We start from the raw sequence: 24,475 nt of genomic DNA on the forward strand, positions 1-24,475 counted from the left end.
ATCCCATGTAAGATCTATGGACATACAGCTAGGAGTGAAGCCTCTGGCCAGAAGCACTGAAGGATATCACACCTATAGAAAAACCGCCACTACCACAGATCATTGAGGTGTTTGTGGAGAGACCCTACACTCTTGGGTGCATGGCCAAAGCCCTTGCACCCAAGACTGAAGTAATAAACCGTGGAGTGACAAGTCCATATGGGTGTGGTGTAATGCGCTAGTTGTGTTCACGCCCTAGTGTCTTACCTACATGGCTGCAGACAATGGTCCGAAAAGTAAATTTATAAGTACCTAATTTGCAAGGACCATGGTTTTGGTATGCAGCGATGGTTGTGGATGGGGAACTATACTCCTTGTACCTTGGTCGTAAGGCGTAGGTGATAGGTTACTCACTGAAGCTGCAAGGCCCAGCCTACAGGCACTGCAGTATATTAGTACCATAGATTAGACGTGTAGATTCCCATGTGTACAAAATGACTGCCAATATACTTACGCCTTACTTTGTTCAGAATGCACATACTTTTTTGAAGTGGCTATCGTACTTGGCGGAAGTATCACTTTTTCCATTTCTGTGATGAAAGAAAAAGGTGTGTTAGTGTTTGGATTTTTTTTAAATTTACTACATTGCATAATAGACAGTTAACCTTTTTTTTACCCTCATATTAAGTTTACAAACCAGTGTACTGTGCATTGCGCTCAGTTTCTGCGTTTGCTTCTCTAATCCTTGGGTCTGGGAAAAAAAATCCTTGTTGGATTAAAAAAAACTTAATTTCCTAGGGTACCAACTACTTCCTTGTTTCCTTTGAGTGTTTCCTTCATCTTTCTGATCAATGTTAAGTTTGTTGCCTTCCTGCCCATTTTTAACAACAGTTAGATACCTGTAGGTGTATTCTAGCTGTGCATTTGTTCTTACAGATTTGTGCTACTCACTCATTTGTGGTGTTGTCATATCCTGTTTCCTTCATCTTTCCCATGACTGTTTTGTTGGTTGCCTTCCTGCCGATTTTTAACAACAGTTACATACCTGTAGGCGTATTGTACCTGTGCATTTGTTTCCAACGATCTGTGATAATCATGTGTGTCATTCTTCCATCCTGTTGGGTAGCTAGATACCTGTGGGCGTATTCTGTTTGTAGTCTTTCACATAATTTGTTGTCAATCTTGAAGTACACATTATTTCGAAAATGTTGGCTTTAAGAACATTAAATACGCATTTGTTAGGTTAGCTGGTTATCTCTGCTTTAGAGTAATGGTGCTATCATTACATTCGAACCATCCAGAATTCGTTTTAGTGTATGCAGTGTAGTGACCTGCATTGGTTGTAGCTCATGCATGGTAGATTATTCCTAGTGTTGTAAAGGTTTTCTTTCCAAGTGACACTTGACCGTGTGTGAATCCAGTCAGTTTGCAGTTGTTTTTGGTGCCATCTGCATTATAACGGTGAAGCATAAGTATTATGTAGGCACTATGTGATTGCATCACTAAGGTGGAGCGATTGTCTGAATTGCAAATACTACATAATCTGCCATGGGTTGCATTTTGTACAAGTTGCTGAAATGGAATGCTCTCACAATTTGGAATGGAAACATACACAAATCATTCATTTGGGATTTCTTCCTGTATGCTACACAAAGAGTGCAAGTATGTTTCCACATGTACGAAATTTGGAAGATTTCATTTACAGGTATGCTTTTGTTTTCCAATACTAATAGTATGTACATTAGACATTCTTGTGGATCTTCTTGTGAGTTCATAGTGAATCTCACCATTCTAGAACAGTCGTCCAATTGTTGCCTTACTCCATAAACACTGTGTTGTCAGGATTGCTTGTTGCATTTCTATGCAGCACTAACATTTGCAAACACAATTGGTCTGTACGGTGCAGGTAAATATTGTTAACAATTGGTGGCAATTGAAATAGAATATTCATTGCTAAATTTGCATAGCAACTTACCCCACTTTCATTTGCAAATTTGAATGGCCCAGCAAGTTCTGTAACCGAGTGCATTTTTCGGTTTTTCTGTTGAATCTTTGCCGACGTCCCTGGTTCACATTCCCTAATAGGTTGTTCTATGTTTGCGGCAATTGATGAAACTTTAGCTTCTTTACTTTGCGGAATTTGCTGTTGAATTCTGTTGCATTTCTGTTTCATTTACTTTCCTTTTATCACGTTTCACTTTACCTGGAACAGGGTATTGTTTCTGATAAGGGGTGTACAGTGAACGCAATCTATTGTATTCTAGAATGCAAGGAATATCAGCTTTGACTTTACTTGAATCAAAGTTTATTAGCAATAGACCGTCAAGTGTACGTAAGCGTGATAATGCTACGTAGCTCATGCCTTCCTTAAACACTGTTTCCTATATCTATCAATGCTTTGTCTAGGGTAAGACCTTGGGATTTATGAATGGTAACTGCATATGCAAGAGTTAGAGAAAATTGCTCTCTACGTACATACATGTCTTTGAAGAGAAGGAATCGAGCAATTGAGCGCCCTATCCTTTTCACTTCTTAAACTTTATCAAAGCGAATATTTACAAACTGAATGTTGCCATCACATGGGTATGATTGAAAGCCAACAACTGTGCCCAGTGCTCCATTAACTAGCCCTTGCTCTACGTTAAGGTTATGCTTAAGCATTACTCTACAATTTAAGGATAATTTCAATATTTTTTCAACCCAGCTGTGTTGGAGATTGAATTTTCTAAACTATTTAGTCTTGTTGTGGCTCGCTCGCACATGGGTACTGTCATACCATGTACGTCTAGTTTGTCTGTGGCCCTAATTTGTATTATTGGTTGCATTTCTTTCTTTAACATTGTTTCATTGAATATTTAACAGCTTGCAAGAGTTGGCATTAAGGCCATACAATTGAAATTTGTGTGCGCCATTTGATCCATAACATCAATTGCACATGCATTATCGCATTGAAGTGCATGTATATGCCGGTTTTTCAATACAACTTGTGCTTCTTGCGATAATACACCAACTCTAATGCTTTTTAAGATGTTGGCATAAGTGAGATCTGCAGATTGCTGCATGTTCTCAGTTATATCTCTGTATTGGAAATGTTGCCAAATGTTAACATTACCTATGCTACCAACAGTTTTCAGGAAGGTTTGTGGCCTAAGGTTTTAAAAATCGGTTCACCTTTCACTGGTGTCAATTGTAGCAGATCACCGAAAACGATAATGTGTTTCCCTGCTAAGAGAACTCTTCGTTATTATTTTTAAGTACTTCTTGCAATCTGAGATGAATCAAAGCCAACATTAGGTTGGAGACCATGCTCACTTCATCTATTAGTAGCATTTTCATTTGTTTCAATACTCTATGTAATTCCATTGCAGCTTCTGCAGAAAGTTTGTAGTAGTCTAATTTATTTTGATGCTCTACTGGAAGCAGTAGTAATCGGTGTAAAGTCACACCGCCTATGTTGTAGGCAGCTAAACATGCGGGGGCCGTTACAACAGCTGACAATTTGTTGTTTGTCAATTGTTGAAGGAACTTGCTGATGATTTTGATTAAGAACGTTTTCCCTGATCCAGCTTCACCACTGACGTACAGCAGTATAGGTTTGTAATTTTGGCAGGTACATTCTTTATTTTCGTGTTGTACAACATGTACAATTTGTTTTGTTACGTCTTCAAAAATGGTGCGCTGATCGTGGTTTAATTTTGCTTGTTGTACAGTTAAGTCTTCTGTATCTTCTTGATATTGATACATGGTGTTTTCTACTTCTGCCATAGCTACGTCAGCCTCATTTGCTATTAGTGGTTGTCCTAGTGGTTCTTGACTTCCTGTTACAGAAGGTTGACTACTGTCGGAAGATTCCTCATCTAGTTGGGCCTGAAGTTATTCTTCCTCTTGCTGCTCATTGTGTAACATTGTTCTGTGCTGCGTAAAGTTCACATCCGTGATAGTATTTTCATTTGCTTTGAAAGCATCTTCATAGCAGTCATAATTATCTAGTATCTCTTCCTCTTTTCTCCATGGTTTGAAAAGTTGCAACAGAGACATGTAATATAATTCTTTCTGTTGAGGAGTTTTTAAAGATAATTTTACATGATTAATTAAGCTTTGTTTGGTAAGTTTCACTAAGCTCCCTTCACAATTGGTCACTCTATATCTACGTTTGCTTTCATTGGGTTTTACATTATTTTTGTATGCAAAGTTTTGAGCTATGTGGTATAGACACATACTTTCCAGAGTGGTACTTCTGTTCGGATAGTATGTGTCCAGTAAATTGTTTTTTAGAATGTCTTGGCTGTTGGGATCATTTCTGGCAATTGTTTCTATGTCCTCATATGATTTTAGCACTCTTTGTTCTAGATTTTGCAGGACCAAGACTGATCCATACTATGTTGTCTGATTTTCCATACAAAGCAATGCCAGTTTAACGATCTGCTGCTTCATAGGCCCACATTCTCTATGAGAGAGCATTTTTATGCCTAGGCTGTACAATTTCGGTGATTATGTTGTGTCTGATGCTAGGTCATCCCAGAGGTCTTGAAGCTCTGTTTTTTCTGCTTTTGTTAAGTAGGCTGTAACATATCGTGCAACAGCAGTTGAATTGTCTGCAATGTACTGCACATCTATGTTTGCATTCCATAAGAGGGCAATGTTTGCATTGTAATCATTGATATATTTTGATTCTTCCCTTCTTTTTGTATAATATGTGTTTTTAGGTGATTTACCTTTAACACTATGTCGAACTGAAGACATGAAGTTGTTTACTTCACCCGTTTCTGTACTTGGTCTAGGGAAACCAAAGCAGCATTTGGTGTAGTATTTACCTTTGTTTTTGTATTTGCGATGACAATATCTGCCACATTTGTGTCTTTGAAATTGTAAATTCTGCCCATGCAGCTCACTATGTGTCTGTTGTGAAGGGATTTCACACGTGACATATTTTTGGATAAACTGCAAAACAGTGCTATCAGTGTCGTGCCCAAATTTCAGTGCACCTTTACTCCATAACAGCATGTGAATATGTGGTGCTCCTCTCGCTTGATATTCTTTTCTCCAAAAGAAGTGCTGCACTTCTCCAAGGAGAGGAACAGTTTTATTGCAAATAAAGTGTAGCATGGCAATGAAACAATGATGGAAATATCTTGACACATTCACTGGATCTAGAGAGCAAATTTCTCCAGGTGTTAATATATCTATGTTGTTTTTGTTGCTGTTTGCTATAGGTAAGAACTCATGTAAATCTTCCCATGCATATTCTGCACAACTTAGCGTAACAAACCAAGTCGGTGGTCCAAGGTTTCTGATCATGCAACGCACGTCTCCGTGCCGTCTGAACCAGTATTCTTTTGTACCACGCATGTTTGCAAACAAATTTGTTATACTTGATTGTAAAACCTCATCTTTTTCCTGCACATTTTGTATTAACTGTGTAGCTGACATATTTTGAAAGTGGGGTCCAGATTTAAGTTGTGTGCAACTCCATAACATAGTGTTGCTAATTCACTTTCATAGAGTAGGTGGAATATGTATTCCACATTTGGTCTAAATTTTGCGATCTTGTGAATACATCCGCAATGAGCGGTATTCTGATGCCCCAATCTGAGTAGGTCTATCATCGTATCTTCCACCTTTGCCAGTAGGAAATAGCAGTGGAATAGCACGTGCTTCTATACTTTTTTCCCAAATACTCATTGGTGATCCTTTGGTTTGTCGCATTTGGTAAGTTTCTAGTGCATCATCTACTCTTTCATTGGAATGCAATGGATGAATTGTGTAATGGTCCAACAGAGTGGACAGAAGTTCGAATTGTCCAGTTTCTGATGGCTCTTGAATTATTTCAGTTGTTTCACTTAAACTTTCATCAATATTTATTTCCTTGTAGTACTCATTCTTGTCTTTTAGATATTGCAATGCTTGTGTTACGCTCACCTGGCTCCCACAGGGAGCTCCGGTCTCCACCAATGTGACGCGTAGTGCCGAGATGACGGACTGGCCCACCTAGCTTTGTTTGCTCGGCCCGTAGGAATATTCTTCTGTAAAGGGAGAAAGGGAATTAACCACCCGTGGAGTTGAGTGTTAACCCCCCACTCCCGCTGTTCTCCCCACTGATCACTTTGATGTCCCCTCTTATAGTCTCACCTGATGGTTTGGAAAGATGAGCTCTCCATCCTGCATTGAGCGCAGGGGCGCGTAGATAACCAGTTGCTTCACTGGTTCGAATGAATTGGTGAGTTCCAGTACAATATTGACTCTGAGATTCCCGGCAAGACGCCGTAAGTATGTAATTCGTAAGAGTTCAAATGTCTGACTTTTACTCTTGTCCGATTCCTTGCAGGTTGCAGCTTGACCCTAGCGAAGAGTTCCTCGTGGCAACCGGTAATATTCAGGTAAGGATTTGTATTATCCAACACAGTTCGATAAAATAATGTCAATATGTAACCCGTTGCTTTCTTCCTTATTCAAGCGCTGAGAGAAAGTATGAAGTCTCGGGGAATAATGCCTCCGGCGGTAAAATCAGGTAAGTCTATTGTGGTGAGGAGGTTTCCCCTCGTTTGTCCCTTTGTTTCAACTTGCTGTCCTTTCGTTTCCCCTTAGGGGCCGGGGTTCGGCGAGGATGCAGTGGAAGCTGCGCCGACCCGTGAAGAGGAATAGTACCCCCGGTGGTAAAATCAGGTAAGTCTATGGGGGTAACTATATTGCCTCCGTGTATTCCTTTGGCTCACCTTGCTGTTCTTGTCTTCCCCTTAGGTGCCGGAGTGCGGCACGAACATTCAGAAGGATGCAGTGGAATATGAAGATGCTGCGAAGGCCGGTGAGTTCAGCGCGGCGCTGCAGCAGGCGAGGCGACGCGCATAAAATAACTTCTTTCTTCCAGCTCGAAGGCAGGATGGATCAGGAATTCAGGTAAGGATCAAAGGTATTGCTCTTGTTCTAACCTTTTCTCCTTCTTTCTCCCTTTTTGTAGGAGCTCCAGACTCGAGGTGGGCGTGGTAGAAGACTGGATGCAGACTTGCAGGCACGGTGAGCGTTACGCTGCTGGATGCAGAATAACGCGAAGCGCGTGTTGTTCTACAGGCGTGGTTTAAATAGCCTCCAAAGTAGTCCCAGGTAAGTATTCCTCCCCAGCCCCACCCGAGTAAAAAAATAGTCCCTAGGTAAAGTAGTCCCTTCCAAGCCTCTGTTGTCTTGGAGCTCTTGCAGCATGGTCTGCATCAGGTAAGTTTTAATCTATGAGCCTGGCGCCTATGGCGCCAGGACTGATTCTCCATATGAGCCTGGCGCCATAGGCGCCAGGACTACACCCAAAAAGCCCCTAGCAGGGGTTGTTGGGCTTGCCTAGAATAACTTGATGCCTGCTTCCGGGGTTGCTGGACTTGGTCTGGGTTCCCGGGGGTAGGCATCATGACAGCTTGTCTAACTTTGTGTAAGTCCACTAATTGTTGCCAAATTTTTTTGTCCTTTGTTGGTACCCCATTTACCAAAACTATTCAGGAATGCTCGATTGAACGTTCCACTCCTAGAGTGTGTACATTTTCCGTTAGATCAAATGGCAAATAAACTACTTTGCCACAAATGCCTTTCATCAATTCACAGGAAGGTAATTTTGATGTTTTTGGATGAAGGGGTATAATTGCTTGAACTGTTTGAATTATTATGCTCTCCTACAAATTGAGCTGTTGCAGGATTTTTGGTAATGGAAACAATTCCAAATTATTTGTAATAGCACGTGAAGGAGTGTGGTTGTGGTCTAATTTTGTAGTACAGTAACTGCAACATATGAGGCGTTCAGTTAGTTCATATTTGTTTTCAGGTAAAAGGTACAAAGCTAATTCAAACCATTTAGAGTGTTCATGGTCTTCTATTTTGTATGATATATCCACATTTTTTGTGTTCCTTTTGTAAAACGTTCTGCGGCAACACACACACACACACACACACACACACACACACACACACACACACACACACACACACACACACATGGTTTGGTACTGAAGCCGATGACCTCTTAAATGTTACTATTTCTTTTTGTATGTGTGTAATAGAAGGTTGCTATGTGCAGAATTGTTGCTACTATGTTCTAAAACTATTGCATTTTGTAAGTGGCTCTCACTTCCAAAATACTTTTTCTGAATACGGTCAATTTCTTCTTGTAAGTATTTGGGTGTACCATGCAGAAGAGTGGTATTTAAATTGCCCAATTCTGAAGCTGGACTTTTTGCATAGTACATTTTATACACTAAATTTCTTACATTGGAATGATGTATTTGTCAGGTTGCTTGATTGTCGTGAAGAGTATGATACCTCCGTCCCCAAGTACCACAGAGAGAGAATACAAGATGACTCCCTATGCGATCATTGAGGCCACAGGTGGGTAGTTCTTGAAGCCCTGAACCATGGAATGTCGAAACCCAAGGCAGCTGTAAAGGAAAACCTTTATTAGCAATCAAATGAGTACAGTACAAGCAAACAAGCAGGATAACGAGCAGTGCTTACCTAAGCTGATGGGTGATGGAGCCCAGAATCCTATGATGGGTGATAATTCCGTAGAGGGGCACGTGAGCTGGTTTCCCCGATGACAATAGGGAGAAGAACTGTAGACTGGGTATAAACCCAACCTGCCCTCCTGTAACTGATGAAACGAAAGGACCAAAATCCAAAGTTCTTGATAACGTAATGCAGTGAAGAGAAAAATGCCAAGTCAATTCAGGCTAATCCAAGGCAGTCCAAAAGGCGTTCAGAGTTCAATTGATCCAGCAAACAGAGCCAAAGGACATGAGCAAAGCAAATCCGAATAACAGTCCAAGAGTCAAGAGCCGTGAAACACAAAGTATCCGAACGCCGAGTCCTCCAAAGAACAGCTGTGAAGCACGGAAGTGCGGAAGTTCAGCGCTTAAGTAGTGAGTGCTTCCGCGTCACATGATCCGCGAGTGAGGCAGATGAACGCGTCACGTGATCCGCAAGCGCGACACGTGAGCGCTGTTTCGATCTCAATGATCGCGGAAATGACTTTCTGCGCGCAGCGTCCTGCAGCCGGCGTCTGCGAGCTCCCTCCTGCAGACGCCAGTGAAGGAACGGGAAACCCCCGAGTCTGCGTATGTGGCCCTCGGGGTAAACCCGCTCACGTGACACCCGTCAACTGTGAGTGACAGGAAATGGGAACATGAATGGGGTAACTGGGGCATTGTGAGTGTTGCCTGTCCTAGATGCATTGTGAAATAGGGACAGAATGAGAGGATAGCGTGACAGTATTGATATTCTTTTGATATCATGGAAGGTACTTTTGCAAATAGGCCCAGAAATGCAGGCTAATGAATGTCCTTTTAGTCCTGTGTCTTTCCACACTGGACAAATATCCATATTTTGCAGCACTTTCATTTTACTTTTGTCTTTACCTTTTACATATTGATTGAGGAACTGACGTAAAGATTTGAAAGCTTTTTTTTGGAATGGCACATATTGATGTGCACGGCCATTTGTATACTGGACGGTGTGGTTCTGCTGAATCGAGAGGTAATTTTGAGTTTTCAGGGGATAAGCAGTGTTTCTTGTTCCATGATGGTAGTATTGATTTTCTCATACCCTCGTCCACTACTATGGATGGCAATTGTGTTTGTTTGATTTTGTTTGTATGCTTCTTCATTAAAATATGGCTATGTGGTTGTTGTGTGACTCCATTCACTACCACAAACATTTAAGACATTTTTGTTCACATTCCGTTTATTGCTGAGTTTCTTGTGTAGTTTGGTACTTAGTTTTGTTAGTGCTTTCATCCTATTTAACACTAATATGAACAACTTCCTTTTGAGAAGGGTTGCACTGTCCATGAGAGTTTGTAGGATTAACTTTCTACGGTAGGTTTTAAGGGGTGAGGATGATTTCGGTCCTCTTCTTACTATGGGTTCTTCTTACACTATCAGGATTATTAGGAACATTGTTAGCTGTACTGTTAGGCTTTTTTGACAACATTTTTGTGTTTTGTGACACTTTTTGATGGAGGAGGTACATTTTCCGTAATTGAGACTTCCTTTATTTTGTTACCCAACTGCATTAGCTGGTTTATACCAACATTCTCTACTAACTCTACAACTGGTGGATGCTTACATTGGGCACCTTTATTTTTATTTGCTCTACTTCTGCATTCCTTTCTACGGAGCTGCTTTTTGGTAGGCGTTCTTTGGTGTCAGTTGAGAAAAAATATATACTTTGGTCTGTTGTCCAATGTATGTGTGCAGTGTGCATGTGTGCATGAGTCAGATGGGGAAGCTCTTTGTCATGGTGTGTCAACGTGCATTGAACTCTTGCAATGATTTCGTAAGGCTACTTTACTGTTTGTATACTACTACAATGTACTTCAGATGTACAAAGTGCCCTACTTGTGACGAGAACCCTTATTAATAACCAAAATGGCAAAAGCTTACTACAACGTCATTTTACAATCTAACTTTCTAAGCATTACATATGTTATTTGGGTACCAATCGCACACGGATTTGTCAGCCATTCTGCCTGTTATTCTTTGTTCAATAAATGGACATTTGAAGGTAGAATGGTTTACAAATCAATGCTTGCTTTGGTGCCCAAACTAAACCAATAACCCACGCACCCTCTTTGAGGAGTGGTTACCATATAAAGGTTGTAGTGTACTTACTTTTTTGTGCAAGATGACCAGGTTTCTTTGGATATGTCGTCTACAGTGTAGATGCTGTTGATTCTCAGAAGAGTAGTCTTCACTGCAAATCAAAAAAAAAAATTACTTTGTGTGTTTGCAGCAGTAATGACACTGCACACATTGATTGTCCTTTCGTCAAAGCATTCACCTTTTATATTTCAACCCAGTGCACGTGTACATTTCATTTCACTCTGTGCAGTCTTTGCATGGTACTTGCAATATGGTACTTGAAAGTCCTTCAAAATAGCTCAAACTTTTAAGGGTAAGGAAATGTCTTGTTGTTTACAAAGTGAACTGTGCTTAGGAGGGAGGTTTGTAAGCGACAGGGTATAGTACTAGATGGGGAAACATTTTCTACTTGTACATTAAAAGCATGATGCCGAGAAATCGGGAGACCCTCAGAAGAAAACGTCACCACCACAATCTGGAGCGCTTACTATTCTCATACGATCACATTGCAACTACCATAACTATAGGCCGTACAGAGTACACAACTCTGACATTTTCACATACAAAATTCACTTCTGCCCTAAATATCCATGCTTGCAACGTATGTACAGGTTATGCGGAAGATAGTAAGCAGTCGTGCGATTTGTGATTGACTAATCGGACATCTTGCACTATAAAGGGGGAGCGTTGTTATGCATTCCCTATGGACATTTAGCGGCATTATTTTGTCTAAATTAAATCATAAGGGTTACGCACATTCTCTGATTGCAATATACATACCTGTATTATTTACTCATGCATGGGCACATGCATGGAGCTGTACGTAGAAATTTGCAATACTTGCACCGTAGCTTGTGAAGTAGGTGCTTTGCAATGATATGCGACTTCCATTCAGAATCATCGCCAGAAATTTTGAAGTGCGCAATGTTTATGACAGAGTTAAAATTAGCGTTGTTCAATGTGATTGGTGGATGATTGTGCGACTGCTTAATTGTGTACAATGAGGAACTCGCTTTGGTACCGCTGTAGAAAGGGTGGAAGGACTGGGTAAGAGCTACGTGCCGCACATAGGCAACGCTTGTCCGCTGGTAGGGCGTGTCACATACGGGTTTCTACAGCAAATCCTGCATGCGCAGGCGACTGTAGGCATCAGCCAATCAGATGTTCACATTAATCTTTTGTGTCGAAAGACGGTGCGCACACTGAAGATGGCAGAGGTGGAGAGGGTCAGGGTTTTGATGCTTGGAGACATTTTTGTGGAAGGCTTACAACACTATGCCGAGAGTAGGCATGTGGCACACCATTTCGATGTGCGAGGAGTGGAGGTGGTGTGGAGCGCTGACACTGATGCCAAGGCTGCGGCAATTCTGCAAGTTTGTAGAGACATGCGTACAATGACCACTCCTCATGTGGTAATTTTGCGCTACGGAGCTTGTCATTTGGGATACGTGACTTCACGTACTTTGTTGGCAGATTTGGCACAGTTGGTTGAAGCACTCATGACCATCTTCCCAACAACCAAAGTAATTTTTTCTGCTTTACTCCCTAGAGCACAATGGAACAACACTTCTGTTTTCTGTCCTGATAAAAGCATCGGTAGGTGTATCATTAATCGCGGCATGCGTGCATTCATGCTACGAGCTGGTATGTTATTTTGCAGCCACGAAAACATTGCTCCAAGCAATGCAGATTATTTTGAAGGAGATGGTACTAGAGAAGGTTCTGTAATGTTTGGAAGAGTAAAGCAAGGACAAAATATACAAAAAAATACATAAAATACCAGATGTCTGTACGGTATCTGGCCAAAAATTTTAAAAAAGGCTCTGAAAAGAGCCCACCTTAAAGGGGAAAAAGGGGAATAGTAATTTAATGTACCGTCGTCACGCCCTGATCCTGTACCTGGCCGCGAACATGGCGGTAGTTTGCAGCTAGCACATATCACCAACGGGGATTCAGGGGTGGAAACGCATGTAAATGAGAATGAGTGGAGCTAGGGATTGGTCCATAAAGTTCAGTAGGTGTGTTCTGACCGACGTACGTTAATAAGACCATCTTCTCCCTCACAGGTGACCACACAGCCATGGCTTTCCATGCTCGAAAACAGATTATCTGGATTTTGGGAGACTCATGGATACATTGGTTGAAAGTGTATGCAGAAAGCTGCAGTTTATCTACAAACCTTGGATTTCCTCATGTGGAAGTGCACTGGCATGGCGTGCGTGGCATGAGATGGCTAGACTTGGTCCCTCTCTGTGTTACTTTACTGACAGAGCGTCCTCCAGATATACTGATCATTCATTGCGGAGGAAACAGTTTAGTCCATGTATCTGGAATTTCTTTGCAATTTGCAATGAAGGAAGGACTCGCGAAGCTCATGGACATGTTTCCAAATTGTCAAATACTTTTCTCCCGTATTGCACAAAGACAAATATGGCTGCGTTCTTCTGCGTTTGGTCCACAAATGGAGAAAGCGAGACGCAATGTGAATAAGGCTGTGTGTGCATTTCTAAGAGATGTTGGCATGTTCTCTTTCCACAATGAAAACATTTTGTTTCACAGCACTTCCATTTTCCGCAGAGATGGAGTCCACCTCACATATGCTGGCAATCAGATTTTTCTTCGCAATGTACAAAATGCATTGCAACCTCTTTTGCAATCACACTAACCTATGTGACAATCCGTTTTCACCAATCCACACTTTTTGACCCACTCAGCACACCACCAAAAGGCACTTTTCAGAGCCGCCACTTACTCCCAGCGTACACTTCATTGTGTTTGCTCCGCTTGCACCCTCCCTTTTTTACCCTACGACTGTCCGCAAACTTTTTCAGCACCCGGCGGGGGTCTACGACCATCACTTCATAGTTCTATTGTTACACTGAGAAAGGCGGCTCTGAAAAGAGCCTTTTCTGTAATTTTTCTTGTTTTTATGTTTATTGCTTAACAGCACACGGCACGCAATGGAAAGAAGGCAAAGGGGGGTAAGGAAGGGACACCAGCCACGGGGATAAGAAAGGGCAAGTGAACAGAGAAATATTTAGGGTGAGCTCTATTTAGGTAAGGAGCAGATCTTCTGGTGCTCTGTGACTGCAGCCTCAAAAGCACTTAGAAAACTTTGCCCCCTGCAGAGTACTGCGTCACAATACGTGCACACTACTGTCACCTTTGAAAGGTAAGGGTCAACAGCACTGCGAATGGCTTGTGAGGCAGCTGGAGGGAGGCGCTCCCCCACAGGAGTGTCTCTTGTGGTGCGAGGATCGGACACGGAGGATGCTGTGGAGGACCTCAATCGAATACGCTCTTCACATGGCACCACCTTGCGAATGTCCGCAGTGTGAACGAAGTGAGGTGTCGCTTCATGGTTGTCGTACCAAAACTGTACGCACCAAATCTCCCACGACTCAGCACCACCTCGCACTGGTTACACTTCACCAAGTTCTCACGTGCTTTTGGTACGTTGCCATACACGGAAAACAACCGCCACACCCACGACTCCCACCAAGTGCTCCTCGTACGAGGTTCCTCCACTTCATTCTCTTCCTCCTCTTCTTCCTCAATCTCTACATCCTCACCCACATCTCTCTCTGCAGGCCCTTGGGGAGGTGGTGGCGGGTTTGGGGGTGGTGCAGAGCCTAATGACCCAACAACAGCCATGGAAACCATACCGATTACTGTCCTTGGCAGTACACCTCAATCTGCTACAGCTAGAAGGACAATGCGCTCGTGGGTGTGGCCATTTGTAGGGGTGGAAGGGTGTGCCTCATGACCGTCTTCATCCCTACAAAGCGGTACAAACATTTTACATAGCAAATCCTGAGGTCTGCTATTGTCTGAGATGTCAGAAATTACATTTTTACACTCTACAATACTTTCCCTCGTGTCTACAAGTTCTTTTGTACTGTTGCGGAAGCACACCTACCACGCAAATTAGTCCCCACGCTCAGCATGGGTGCGGTCACATGTTGACCTCCTCAACTCATCCACGCCAGTACTGAAAGTCCCCTGGACAGTAAATGCAGAGAATCAAACGTGCGCATGCGCCCAAGTGTCCTACGGAGAGTCTTCAGGTCGTCAAAGTAATTCAAAGTGAGACACAAGTGGGACGGACAGTTAGGAACAGGCACGATGTTCAATATACGTATGTTTGTACTGTGCATGTGCATGGATGCTATGTTCACTGTACGGACAGTTGCAGGGTCCTTAGGACAACTCCATTTTGTTTGCTTACGAACTTGCCGGCCACCGCGTCTGTTCTACGGACGGCACCATTTTGGCTGCGCCCGATACAGACGGCTATACTGTCCTTCACACACTCCCATTTTGCTCATTTACACCCATCTGGTGTGTTCTACGACCATGTATCATATCGTTTTCCAAGTGGTTCGCCAAGGTACAACATCCTTTGGGCACCCCCCTTTCTGTTTATGTACGCACAATTTCATCAAATGGTACAGTCAAACATCAAATCCATCTTACTTGACATTAGTAAGGGTAGGTGTACTGCCTTTACAACACCCACATTCCATTCCTTGCGGATAAGTGGAACAGGCGCGCTGTTCGCCAACATTTTATGTCTTTTAAAAAAAAAAATTACACACAAACTCTTTCTCTACAACTACTGTACAAAACCATTTAAAACACACACACATCACTCTAAAGAAATAGCGGGGGAAGCGGACACTGAAACAAATATGGGGGAATTTGGATTTAACACGGGCTGGTTATGAGGAGAAGATTTGTGAGGGGAAGAAGGGATGGATACTTCGTCGAAACGTCCATTTTAACCTTGAGGGTTTGGGGATGGGTCACTAGGGAATGGTGAAGCAGGGCAGGTGCAGGTGGGGCAATGGTACCAAACTTTTCCTCTCACAACGTCCTCCACAAACTCCCGTAAACTTTTAAAATTGTCGTTCAATATGTCCATTTTCTGCTCTATCCTTTTTATTCTGTCTTCTTCGATCTCGCTTGTTGCCCTTTCCTCTTTTTTTTTCCTGGTCTGCCGAAAACAAAAAATGCCTATAAAATACTACTCACTATTTTCAATACGCAATACAATGTGTACCATTGTTGTCACTGTCTTCAGACATTTCCCCATGCAGGAAATACTCCTCCAGCCACTCCAAAGTACTAGCTGTTTCTGAGTCAAAAGAACAGAAAGAAATAATTATTTCTGCGCCACATACCAAAAAAAACCACAGCCACATAAAAAAATGACCTGCACTCACTCTTTCGATGTGATCTCCCTTCATCCTATTGCGTCCGTCCACTATCGTTCCAGCCTGCCGAGTTTCTGTGAAGTGATTACAGTGGAGGCATCCTTTTTTTTTTGTTGTTTTTTTTTGGGGTTTTTTTGGTACCATCCACTTCAATCTACATGGTTATTAAATGTGTTGTTTTCTTTTCCCACCTTAAGGTTTCCATATTTACTTATTACTACTTACAATATCTATCTTTATGCCCTTCTTCTACGTTGCACACTTTTTGTGTAAGACAATAGTACATTTTCAGATACCCCCCGGCTCTTTGGGTAATGTTGATCCTGTCCGCCCCGTCCGCAAACAGGCGCTCAATCCGTCCCTTTCCAATATCAATAGGTAGGGGTTTCTGTATGTTGTATGTTAAATGTATATCAAGTACATACATTACACTACATATCTACCAAGATCACATAATGACAATGCATATTCTGCTCAACAACTTCATTGCCACGATGTCATGATTAAGTTCCTCTTCCAAAAACCTATACAATTCACTACAAAAAAAAAAAACTTTGTTGAGGGGACGTTATGGTTAAGTTGTCCTACCAAAAACCTCTTCCCTTCACTATAAAAAACTTCACCCTCCTATTTAGACTTCAACTTACAACCCAAAAACCCCTGAAATTCGCCAGTTATGGCAGACTGAGCCCCCTTACTTGCGATCACCACTGTGCACTGCTAACGCTAACACCCAGACCATGAAAGATGACATCTAAATGTCACTGATGACAGCACTGACAACATCACATGTTTAGCCCCTTTGTTTTTGTTCTCTGCCATATATATATATGGGATACATTACTCACCGTAATCGTATTTCTGATGCTTGTATCTGCTTAGAATCACATGCTGCGCATAGGCCGACATCTAGTGGAAGCTGCGGAGTATTACAGTTTGTTTTTCGAAACTCGAAAATGGGCGTTGACACAGGACGTGCCAGTAATACTATCCCTAGTGTGACGTCCGCTGTACCCAAGATCCCTCATGCGTCTAGGATCCTCAGATTGTATTTTTTCTGACATGAGGTAGCATGAGGAGTAGCGCGAGTACAGATAATCCAAGCAGATAGATAGAAAGGTAAGACTACAAGCAACCATGCGCCTTCTCTTAGAGGGGAGGAAGGGTGGGTCGCATGTGAATCTAAGCAGATACAAGCATCAGAAATCGATTACGGTGAGTAATGTATCCCTTCTGAGGCTTGTGGAATCTGCTTAGATCACATGCTGTGCATAGATTAGCGAGCAGTACCTGAAGAAGGAGGTGGGATGTGAGAAGGGTCATGAGCAAATAAGTGTCTTAGAACCACTTGTCCCACTTGTGTATCTGCCTTGGAATGGGTGTCAATGCAGTAATGCTGAGTAAAAGTGTGAATAGAGCTCCAAGTAGCTGCTTTGCAAATGGTGTCAAGGGGTACATTTGCAATGAAAGCCAGAGTGGCCCCAATGCCTCTAGTAGAGTGGGCTCTTGGCGTGAAAGGCAGAGTTCTTTCAGAGAGTGAGTAACACAGCTGGATACAGTTAATAATCCACTTCGAGATGGCACCTTTAGAGACGCGATCCCCCTCTCTGCCTGTAGCTACGGAGACAAACAGTTGATCTGTTAGCGGTCCTGGTTTTATTTACATAGTAGAGGACCGCCCTACGCACATCTAGGGTGTGTAGTTTCACCTCAGCCGAGCTTTGAGCGTCTTGGAAGAAAGCCGGAAGCTCGATGGACTGGTTTACATGGAATTTAGATATAAACTTAGGTGAGAACCTAGGGTGTGTGCGTAAAACCAGTTTGTCTTTATGGACAGTAAAGAAGGGATCCTGCACTGACAGAGCCTGAATTTTACTGACCCTTCTATAAGAAGTAATAGCTACTAAGAAGGCCGTTTTATAAGTCAGGTGTTTGAGACTGCTTTTATGCATGGGCTCGAAAGGGGGGCCCATGAGCTTAGATAGCACCACATTAAGGTCCCACCCTGGTGGTGGGTTTGAAATAGGAGGGTGAAGTCTCTTTACTCCTTCCATGAAGGCTTTAACTACTGGTACTTTCCACCACGAGACCTTGTTATGGGAACTGGTGTATGCCGACAGGGCTGCCAGGTGTAGAAACCAGTCCTGCATCTAGCCGGTGGAGCATGTATGTAACAATAGTGGAAGGAGTGCAATCAACTGGGTTGATTTGTCTACTCTGGCACCAGATAACGAATCTCTTCCACTTGTCAAAGTAACAGTGCTTTGTGTTTGGTTTCCTAGATTCCTTTAGGATTTCCACAGTACCTTCTGCTATCAATCTGCCTGCGTTGTCCGCGGCGTCAAAAGTTGCTTTTAAAATGCAACCAGACACGGCTCTACCCTCTGCGGAAATTCGTGCTAACTGGCCCTTTAAGGGTTCTGGTGCAGAGGCTATGAGTGCCGCGACTTCTTCCCACTGATGGCAGTTGTAGCTGGCCAACAGGGTGGTGGAGTTTGCAATCCTTGCCTGATAGGCGGACGTTGAGGCTACTTTCCTGCCGAAACCATATCGTTTTTTGCTCTCCTTGTTTGGAGGAGCTTCGGACGATGACAAGGGTGTTCCAGCCCTCTTACGAGTGTTAGTGACAACTAGGGAGTCTGGCTTCAGATGTCCTCTTATATAGAGAGGGTCAGACAGGGCTGCCCTGAAAAGTTTTTCAACTCTGGGATTGACTGCTCTGGTGAGGTTCGGGTTCACCAAGGATGGGTCTATTCTTCGCTGAATAGACTTAAGGGTAGGGATGGTCTGGGCAACAGGCCTCCTTTCTCCCACTAACTCCTCGGCGAAGTCCCTCTCTTCCTGGACACCGTGGATGTCAATATGGAAATGTTCTGCTGCACGTGCGAGAACCTCGTTCAGGAGGGGTTGGTTATCGACAGGGGAGTCGGTAACCGGGGCTTCCTTCTCTACCGGGGAATCTACTCTGTAGGTTTCAGGGTCTTCCTCTTCCTCTTCTTGGTCCTCATCATCCCCATAGTAGCCCGTCCCGGTTTGCTCTTCTACCATGCCAAAATCTTGGTCCTCAGCAAAGGAAGTCTCTCCTTGATACAGTGAGTATGGGCGTGAGTATGGTTGTACCTCGAAGGGGTCTGAAGACCTCATCGGTGTCTCAGACCGGGGCTTCTTACTCGGGGGGATAGGATCATTAGAGCCTGAGGGTGTAGCCCCTTGTGGATCATATGAAAGGAAATGGTCTGGATTTTTATCGTAAAAGTCTGCCAAAGAAGACATCCTTGACATGACCCTATCTATGTCATCACTGGACCATTTTTTGGAACTGGGAATGACTCTCTCAGAAAGTTTTGGAGAGTTATCTTGAGTAGATTTGCTGGTTTTTGAAATATCAGCAGACCTGGTCTTGTCTGCCTGTTTAGGAGGAGTGGAGTGTTTCACAGGTGTGGAAGAGTGCAGAGGCTGCTGCTTCTGCTTTTTTCCCCCCTCCCCGTGAGTGGAAAAGTGTTTTCCCTGTCCCTTTGTGGCTCCGGAGGTTTTCAACGCCTGGCGTTGAGGATCAAGGGTAGAGTCCCTGTCCTTCGAACGTGGGGCCGCGCTGATCTTGTCTGCGGGCTCAGACTCCTGAAGTGCGGCCTGGGGGTGGAAGTCGTCTTCGTCTTCCGACGATCGAACTTCTGTTAGCCTAGGGAGCGAGGCACTCTTGGCAAGAGTGGATGATTGCCTGGAGTCATGCGGCGATCTCGAACGCCCAGAGGACACCGATTCGGACCGTTCTGTTTGTGCCTCTTTCCGACAACTCGACGTCGTCGAGTCTCGGTTGGACTTCGTGTGTTTAGTGTGAGTGGTGTGTGAAGCGCCTGTGTCGCCGGGGGTCTTCCCCATAGCCGCCCTGTCGGACGAACTTCTGAGGTCGGGGACCTGCGCTCGGCTGTCTTTCGATGCCTTAATGCCCTTGCCGTCCGAAAGTACGGCGTCGCTGAAGGCGCCCTCTGCTGCCATGGCCGCCTGCCTGGTGTGGTGGGCCCAACGCTTCATCGAACGTTCCTTAAGTGTCTTAGGTTTAAGCCTACTACACGCTCTGCAGTTCGCTTCGGGGTGGTACCTCGGCAAGCAGAGATTGCACGTGGCGTGCCTGTCGACCCAAGGGTATTTGCGATTGCACTTGGGGCAGAATTGAAAAGGGGTACCCTCCATACACACCTTGAGGCAGCGGGCTGGTAAGTGTAGGAAATGTATAAGGTGTACCTATATACCAAGAGTGTAGAGTATGTCCAACCCCCCCACTCTCCCTACTTGCAGGGCCGAGGCCAGAGGCCTTCCAAGGCCCGGGCCGAGGCCAGAGGCCTTCCGAGGCCCAAATCCGTCGTGCAGCAGCCGACGGTCGATTTCTTCTCCAAGCCGGCGTCGAGTGTCGAAGTTCGACGTTGGGATGGGGAAAGGATGTAAATTAATCAATATTTTAGCAAAAGTATGGATAAGGCCAGGGGACTCCGCAAAATGCTTCTGACCAGTATGGCGGAAAAAAACAATCTGAGGATCCTAGACGCGTGAGGGATCTTGGGTACAGCGGACGTCACACTAGGGATAGTATTACTGGCACGCCCTGTGTCGACGCCCATTTTCGAGTTTCGAAAAAAGAACTATAATACTCCGCAGCTTCCACTAGATGTCGGCCTATGCACAGCATGTGATCTAAGCAGATTCCACAAGCCTCAGAAATATATATATATATATATAGCAGAGAACAAAAACAAAGGGGCTAAACATGTGATGTCGTCAGTGATGTCATCAGTGACATTTGAGATGTCATCTTTCATGGTCTGGGTGTTAGCGTTAGCAGTGCACAGTGGTGATGGCAAGTAAGGGGGCTCAGTCTGCCATAACTGGCGAATTTCAGGGGTTTTTGGGTTGTAAATTGAAGCATAAATGGGAGGGTGAAGTTTTTTTTTTACAGTGAAGGGAAGAGGTTTTTGGTAGGGCAATTTAACCATAACGTCCCCTCAACTAAGTTTTTTTTGTAGTGATATATATATATATATATATAAATATATATGGGATACATTACTCACCGTAATCGTATTTCTGATGCTTGTATCTGCTTAGATTCACATGCTGTGCATAGGCCGACATCTAGTGGAAGCTGCAGAGTATTACAGTTTGTTTTTCGAAACTCGCAAATGGGCGTCAACACAGGGCGTGCCAGTAATACTATCCCTAGTGTGACGTCCACTGTACCCATGATCCCTCACGCGTCTAGGACCCTCAGATTGTATTTTTTCTGACATGAGGTAGCATGAGGAGTAGCGCGAGTACAGATAATCCAAGCAGATAGAAAGATAAGACTACAAGCATCCATGCGCCTTCTCTCAGAGGGGAGGAAGGGTGTGTCACATGTGAATCTAAGCAGATACAAGCATCAGAAATACGATTACGGTGAGTAATGTATCCCTTCTGAGGCTTGTGGAATCTGCTTAGATCACATGCTGTGCATAGATTAGTGTGCAGTGTTAGAAGAAGGAGGTGGGATGTGAGAAGGGTCATGAGCAAATAAATGTCTTAGAACCGCTTGTCCCACTTGAGTATCTGTCTTGGAATGGGTGTCAATGCAGTAGTGCTGAGTAAAAGTGTTACTAGAGCTCCAAGTAGCTGCTTTGCAAATGGTGTCAAGGGGTACATTTGCAATGAAAGCCAGAGTGGCTACAATGCCTCTTGTAGAGTGGGGTCTTGGCGTGAAAGGCAGAGTTTTTTCAGAAAGAGTGTAACACAGCTGGATACAGTTAACAATCCACTTAGAGATGGCACCTTTAGAGACGCGATCTCCCTCTCTGCCTGTAGCTACGGAGACAAACAGCTGATCTGTTTTCCTTAGCGGTCTGGTTCTGTTCATATAGTAGAGGACCGGCCTACGCACATCTAGGGTGTATAGTTTCACCTCAGCTGAGTTTTGTGGGTCTTGGAAGAAAGCCGGAAGCTCGATGGACTGGTTCACGTGGCATTTAGAAATAAACTTAAGTGAGTACCTAGGGTGTGTACGTAAAACCAGTTTATCTTTATGAACTGTAAAGAATGGATCCTGCACTGACAGCCTGAATTTCACGGACCCTTCTTATAGATGTTATTGCTACTAAGAAGGCGGTCTTATAAGTCAGGTGTTTGAGGCTGCTTTTATGCATGGGTTCGAATGGGGGGCCCATGAGTTTAGATAGCACCACGTTAAGGTCCCATCCTGGTGGTGGTTTTGAAATAGGAGGGTGAAGTCTCTTTACTCCTTCCATGAAAGCTTTAACCACTGGTATCTTCCAACACGACACCTTGTCATGGGATGTGGTATATGCTGACAGCGATGCCAGGTGTACCTTCAGTGAGTTAAATACCAGTCCTGCATCCAGCAGATGGAGCATGTATGTGACAATTGTGGAAGGAGTGCAATCAACTGGGTTGACTTGCTTATTCTGGCACCAGATAACGAATCGTTTCCATTTGTCAAAGTAGCAGTGCCTCGTGTTTGGCTTCCTAGATTCTTTTAGGATGTCCATATATCTCTGTGGTAATTTGATATGTCCGAACTCTATGACCTCAGGAGCCATGCTGCTAGGTTCATTGAGTTAGGTTGAGGATGCACTGTTTGACCTTGGTGCTGGGACAGTAGGTTGTAGCAGCCCGGGAGTTTGATGGGTTCGCACACCGCTAGTCTGCGTAGGTGTGGGAACCACAGTTGTCTCGCCCACATGGGAGCAACTAGGACGAGCGTCATTGACTCTCTGTTCATCTTGTTGACCACCTTCCTGATGAGGTGTTGGTGGAAAAGCGTACGCAAACATCCATGACCAGTTCATCCACAGGGCGTTCCCCTGGGAGTCTGGCTGGGGGAACCTGGATGCAAATCCTGGGCACTGTCTGTTTTCGCTTGTGGCGAATAGGTCTATAGTGGGGAAACCCCACTGAGAGAAGATATCTTCTACGATTTCTCTGTGTAGACACCATTCGTGTTCCTCTGGGAGGGGATCTCTGCTCAAAGCATCCGCCAGAGAATTGAGATCCCCTGAAACATGTTGAGATGACAGGAAGATGTTCCGTCTGAGTGCCCATATCCAAATTTTCTGAGCAAGCTTGGACAGATTTGGCGAACGAGTCCCTCCTTGCTTGTTTAGGTAAAACATGGCTGTAGTGCTGTCCATCCGGATCTGCACTGACAGATTCAGCAGGTAGGGCTCGAACGCTTGAAGCGCTCTGAATACTGCCAGAAGCTCTAGCAGGTAGATGTGATTCTTGGCCACTGAGTGAGACCAGAGACCCTGAGCTGTGTGGTGGAGGTGGTGAGCTCCCCACCCTGTCAGGCATGCATCGGTAGTGACTACCGTCTGTATCTCGGGATCGTAAAAGGGTTTACCCTTGGACAGATTTTCTCTTGTCCACCAGTGAAGTCTTTGTACCAGTGTTAGCGAAACTACCACTAGATAGTCCCACTGACCACTTGCCTGAGACCACTGTTTCGCCAACACTTCCTGCATGGGACGCATGCGCAGGCGCGCTTGGGGGACCAGGTAAATACATGACGCAATCATGCCCAGCAAACGCATTGCTTTGCGTACCGTTATCTGGCGACCGGCCTGATATTGCAGAATTTGCAGCAGTATATTCCGAATTCTTACCTCTGATGGAAAGGTCAACCCCTCTTGCGTGTCTAGGATAGCTTCTAGTAACTGTTTGTAGGTGCTTGGCACCAGACTTGACTTCTTCTCGTTTATTGAGAAACCTAATTCGAAGGGGAGGTCGATCGTCCTTTGAATGTTCTGCAAATTACTGGGGTCTCCCCCGTGATGAGCCAGTCGTCCAGGTAAGGGTACACCGGGATTGCCTCCCTGCGTAGGTGTACCGCCGCCACTGCCAGTACCTTGGTGAATACCCTTGGAGCCGAGGCAATCCCGAAGGGCAGTACCTTGAACTGGTAGTGCCGACTGTCCACCTTGAAGCGCAAGTACTTTCTGTGCGCTGGGAACATGGAAATATGAAAATAGGCATCTTTCATGTCCAATGTTGCCATGTAATCCCCCTTTTCTAGGAGGGGGATTACCTCTTGGAGAGTAGTCATGCGAAACTTTTGGGACTTGTTTGCAGGCCGTAAGTCCATAAGTCCAATACTGGGCGCATTGTCAAATTTGTTTTGCCACAAGGAAGTAAGTTGAATAAATACCCTTGTTTACCTGTTGTCCCGGGATGAGTTCTATCGCGTCCTTTGCTAGAAGATTAACTATCTCCTCGAGGAGGATCTTCTGGTGGTCCAAAGAATGTATTCTTTGTCGTGGAGGGTGGTTTTGGGGACGCTCTAACAGTTCTATGCAGTATCCTGCGGACACTGTGGACAGCACCCATCTGTCTGATGTGATCCCTTCCCAAGCTTGGGTGAAGTTGGAAATGCGTCCCCCTACTGGGGATGCGTGAGAAGGGACCCTGAACTGAGCGTCACTGTTTTGGTGGAGGTGTGCCGCCGCCTCTACTCGGGCTGCCTCTACCTTTACCACGTCCTCTCTTATTACCCCTGCCTTAACCCTGGGTAAACTGCTGGCTGTTGTTGTTCCATTGTGTACCCTGCCCCTGGGAATAGTTAAGACCCTCTCTGGGAATTTTGTCCGTGTGGGTGACGAAAATTGCCATTCCCTCTCTGGTTTGGGG

General features: G+C 44.3%; 1 protein-coding gene across 5 annotated transcripts in view; it reads right to left on the reverse strand.

Moving 5' to 3' along the window:
• The window catches only part of ELMOD2 (ELMO domain containing 2), a 965,152-nt gene that overhangs the window by 623,351 nt on the left and 317,326 nt on the right, over positions 1–24,475 (reverse strand). The window contains exon 3 of one of the 5 annotated variants that reach the window (XM_069631198.1): positions 10,620–10,701. The exons of the other annotated variants lie outside the window; for them this stretch is intronic. Within the exon in view, the coding sequence (XP_069487299.1) occupies positions 10,620–10,701 (82 nt within the window). The remainder of the gene's footprint in view (positions 1–10,619; positions 10,702–24,475) is intronic. 5 annotated transcript variants of the gene reach the window in all.

The sequence above is a fragment of the Ambystoma mexicanum genome, chromosome 6q (genome assembly GCF_040938575.1).
Source record: "Ambystoma mexicanum isolate Mex_15411 chromosome 6q, UKY_AmexF1_1, whole genome shotgun sequence".
NCBI classification, from domain to species: Eukaryota; Metazoa; Chordata; class Amphibia; order Caudata; family Ambystomatidae; genus Ambystoma; species Ambystoma mexicanum.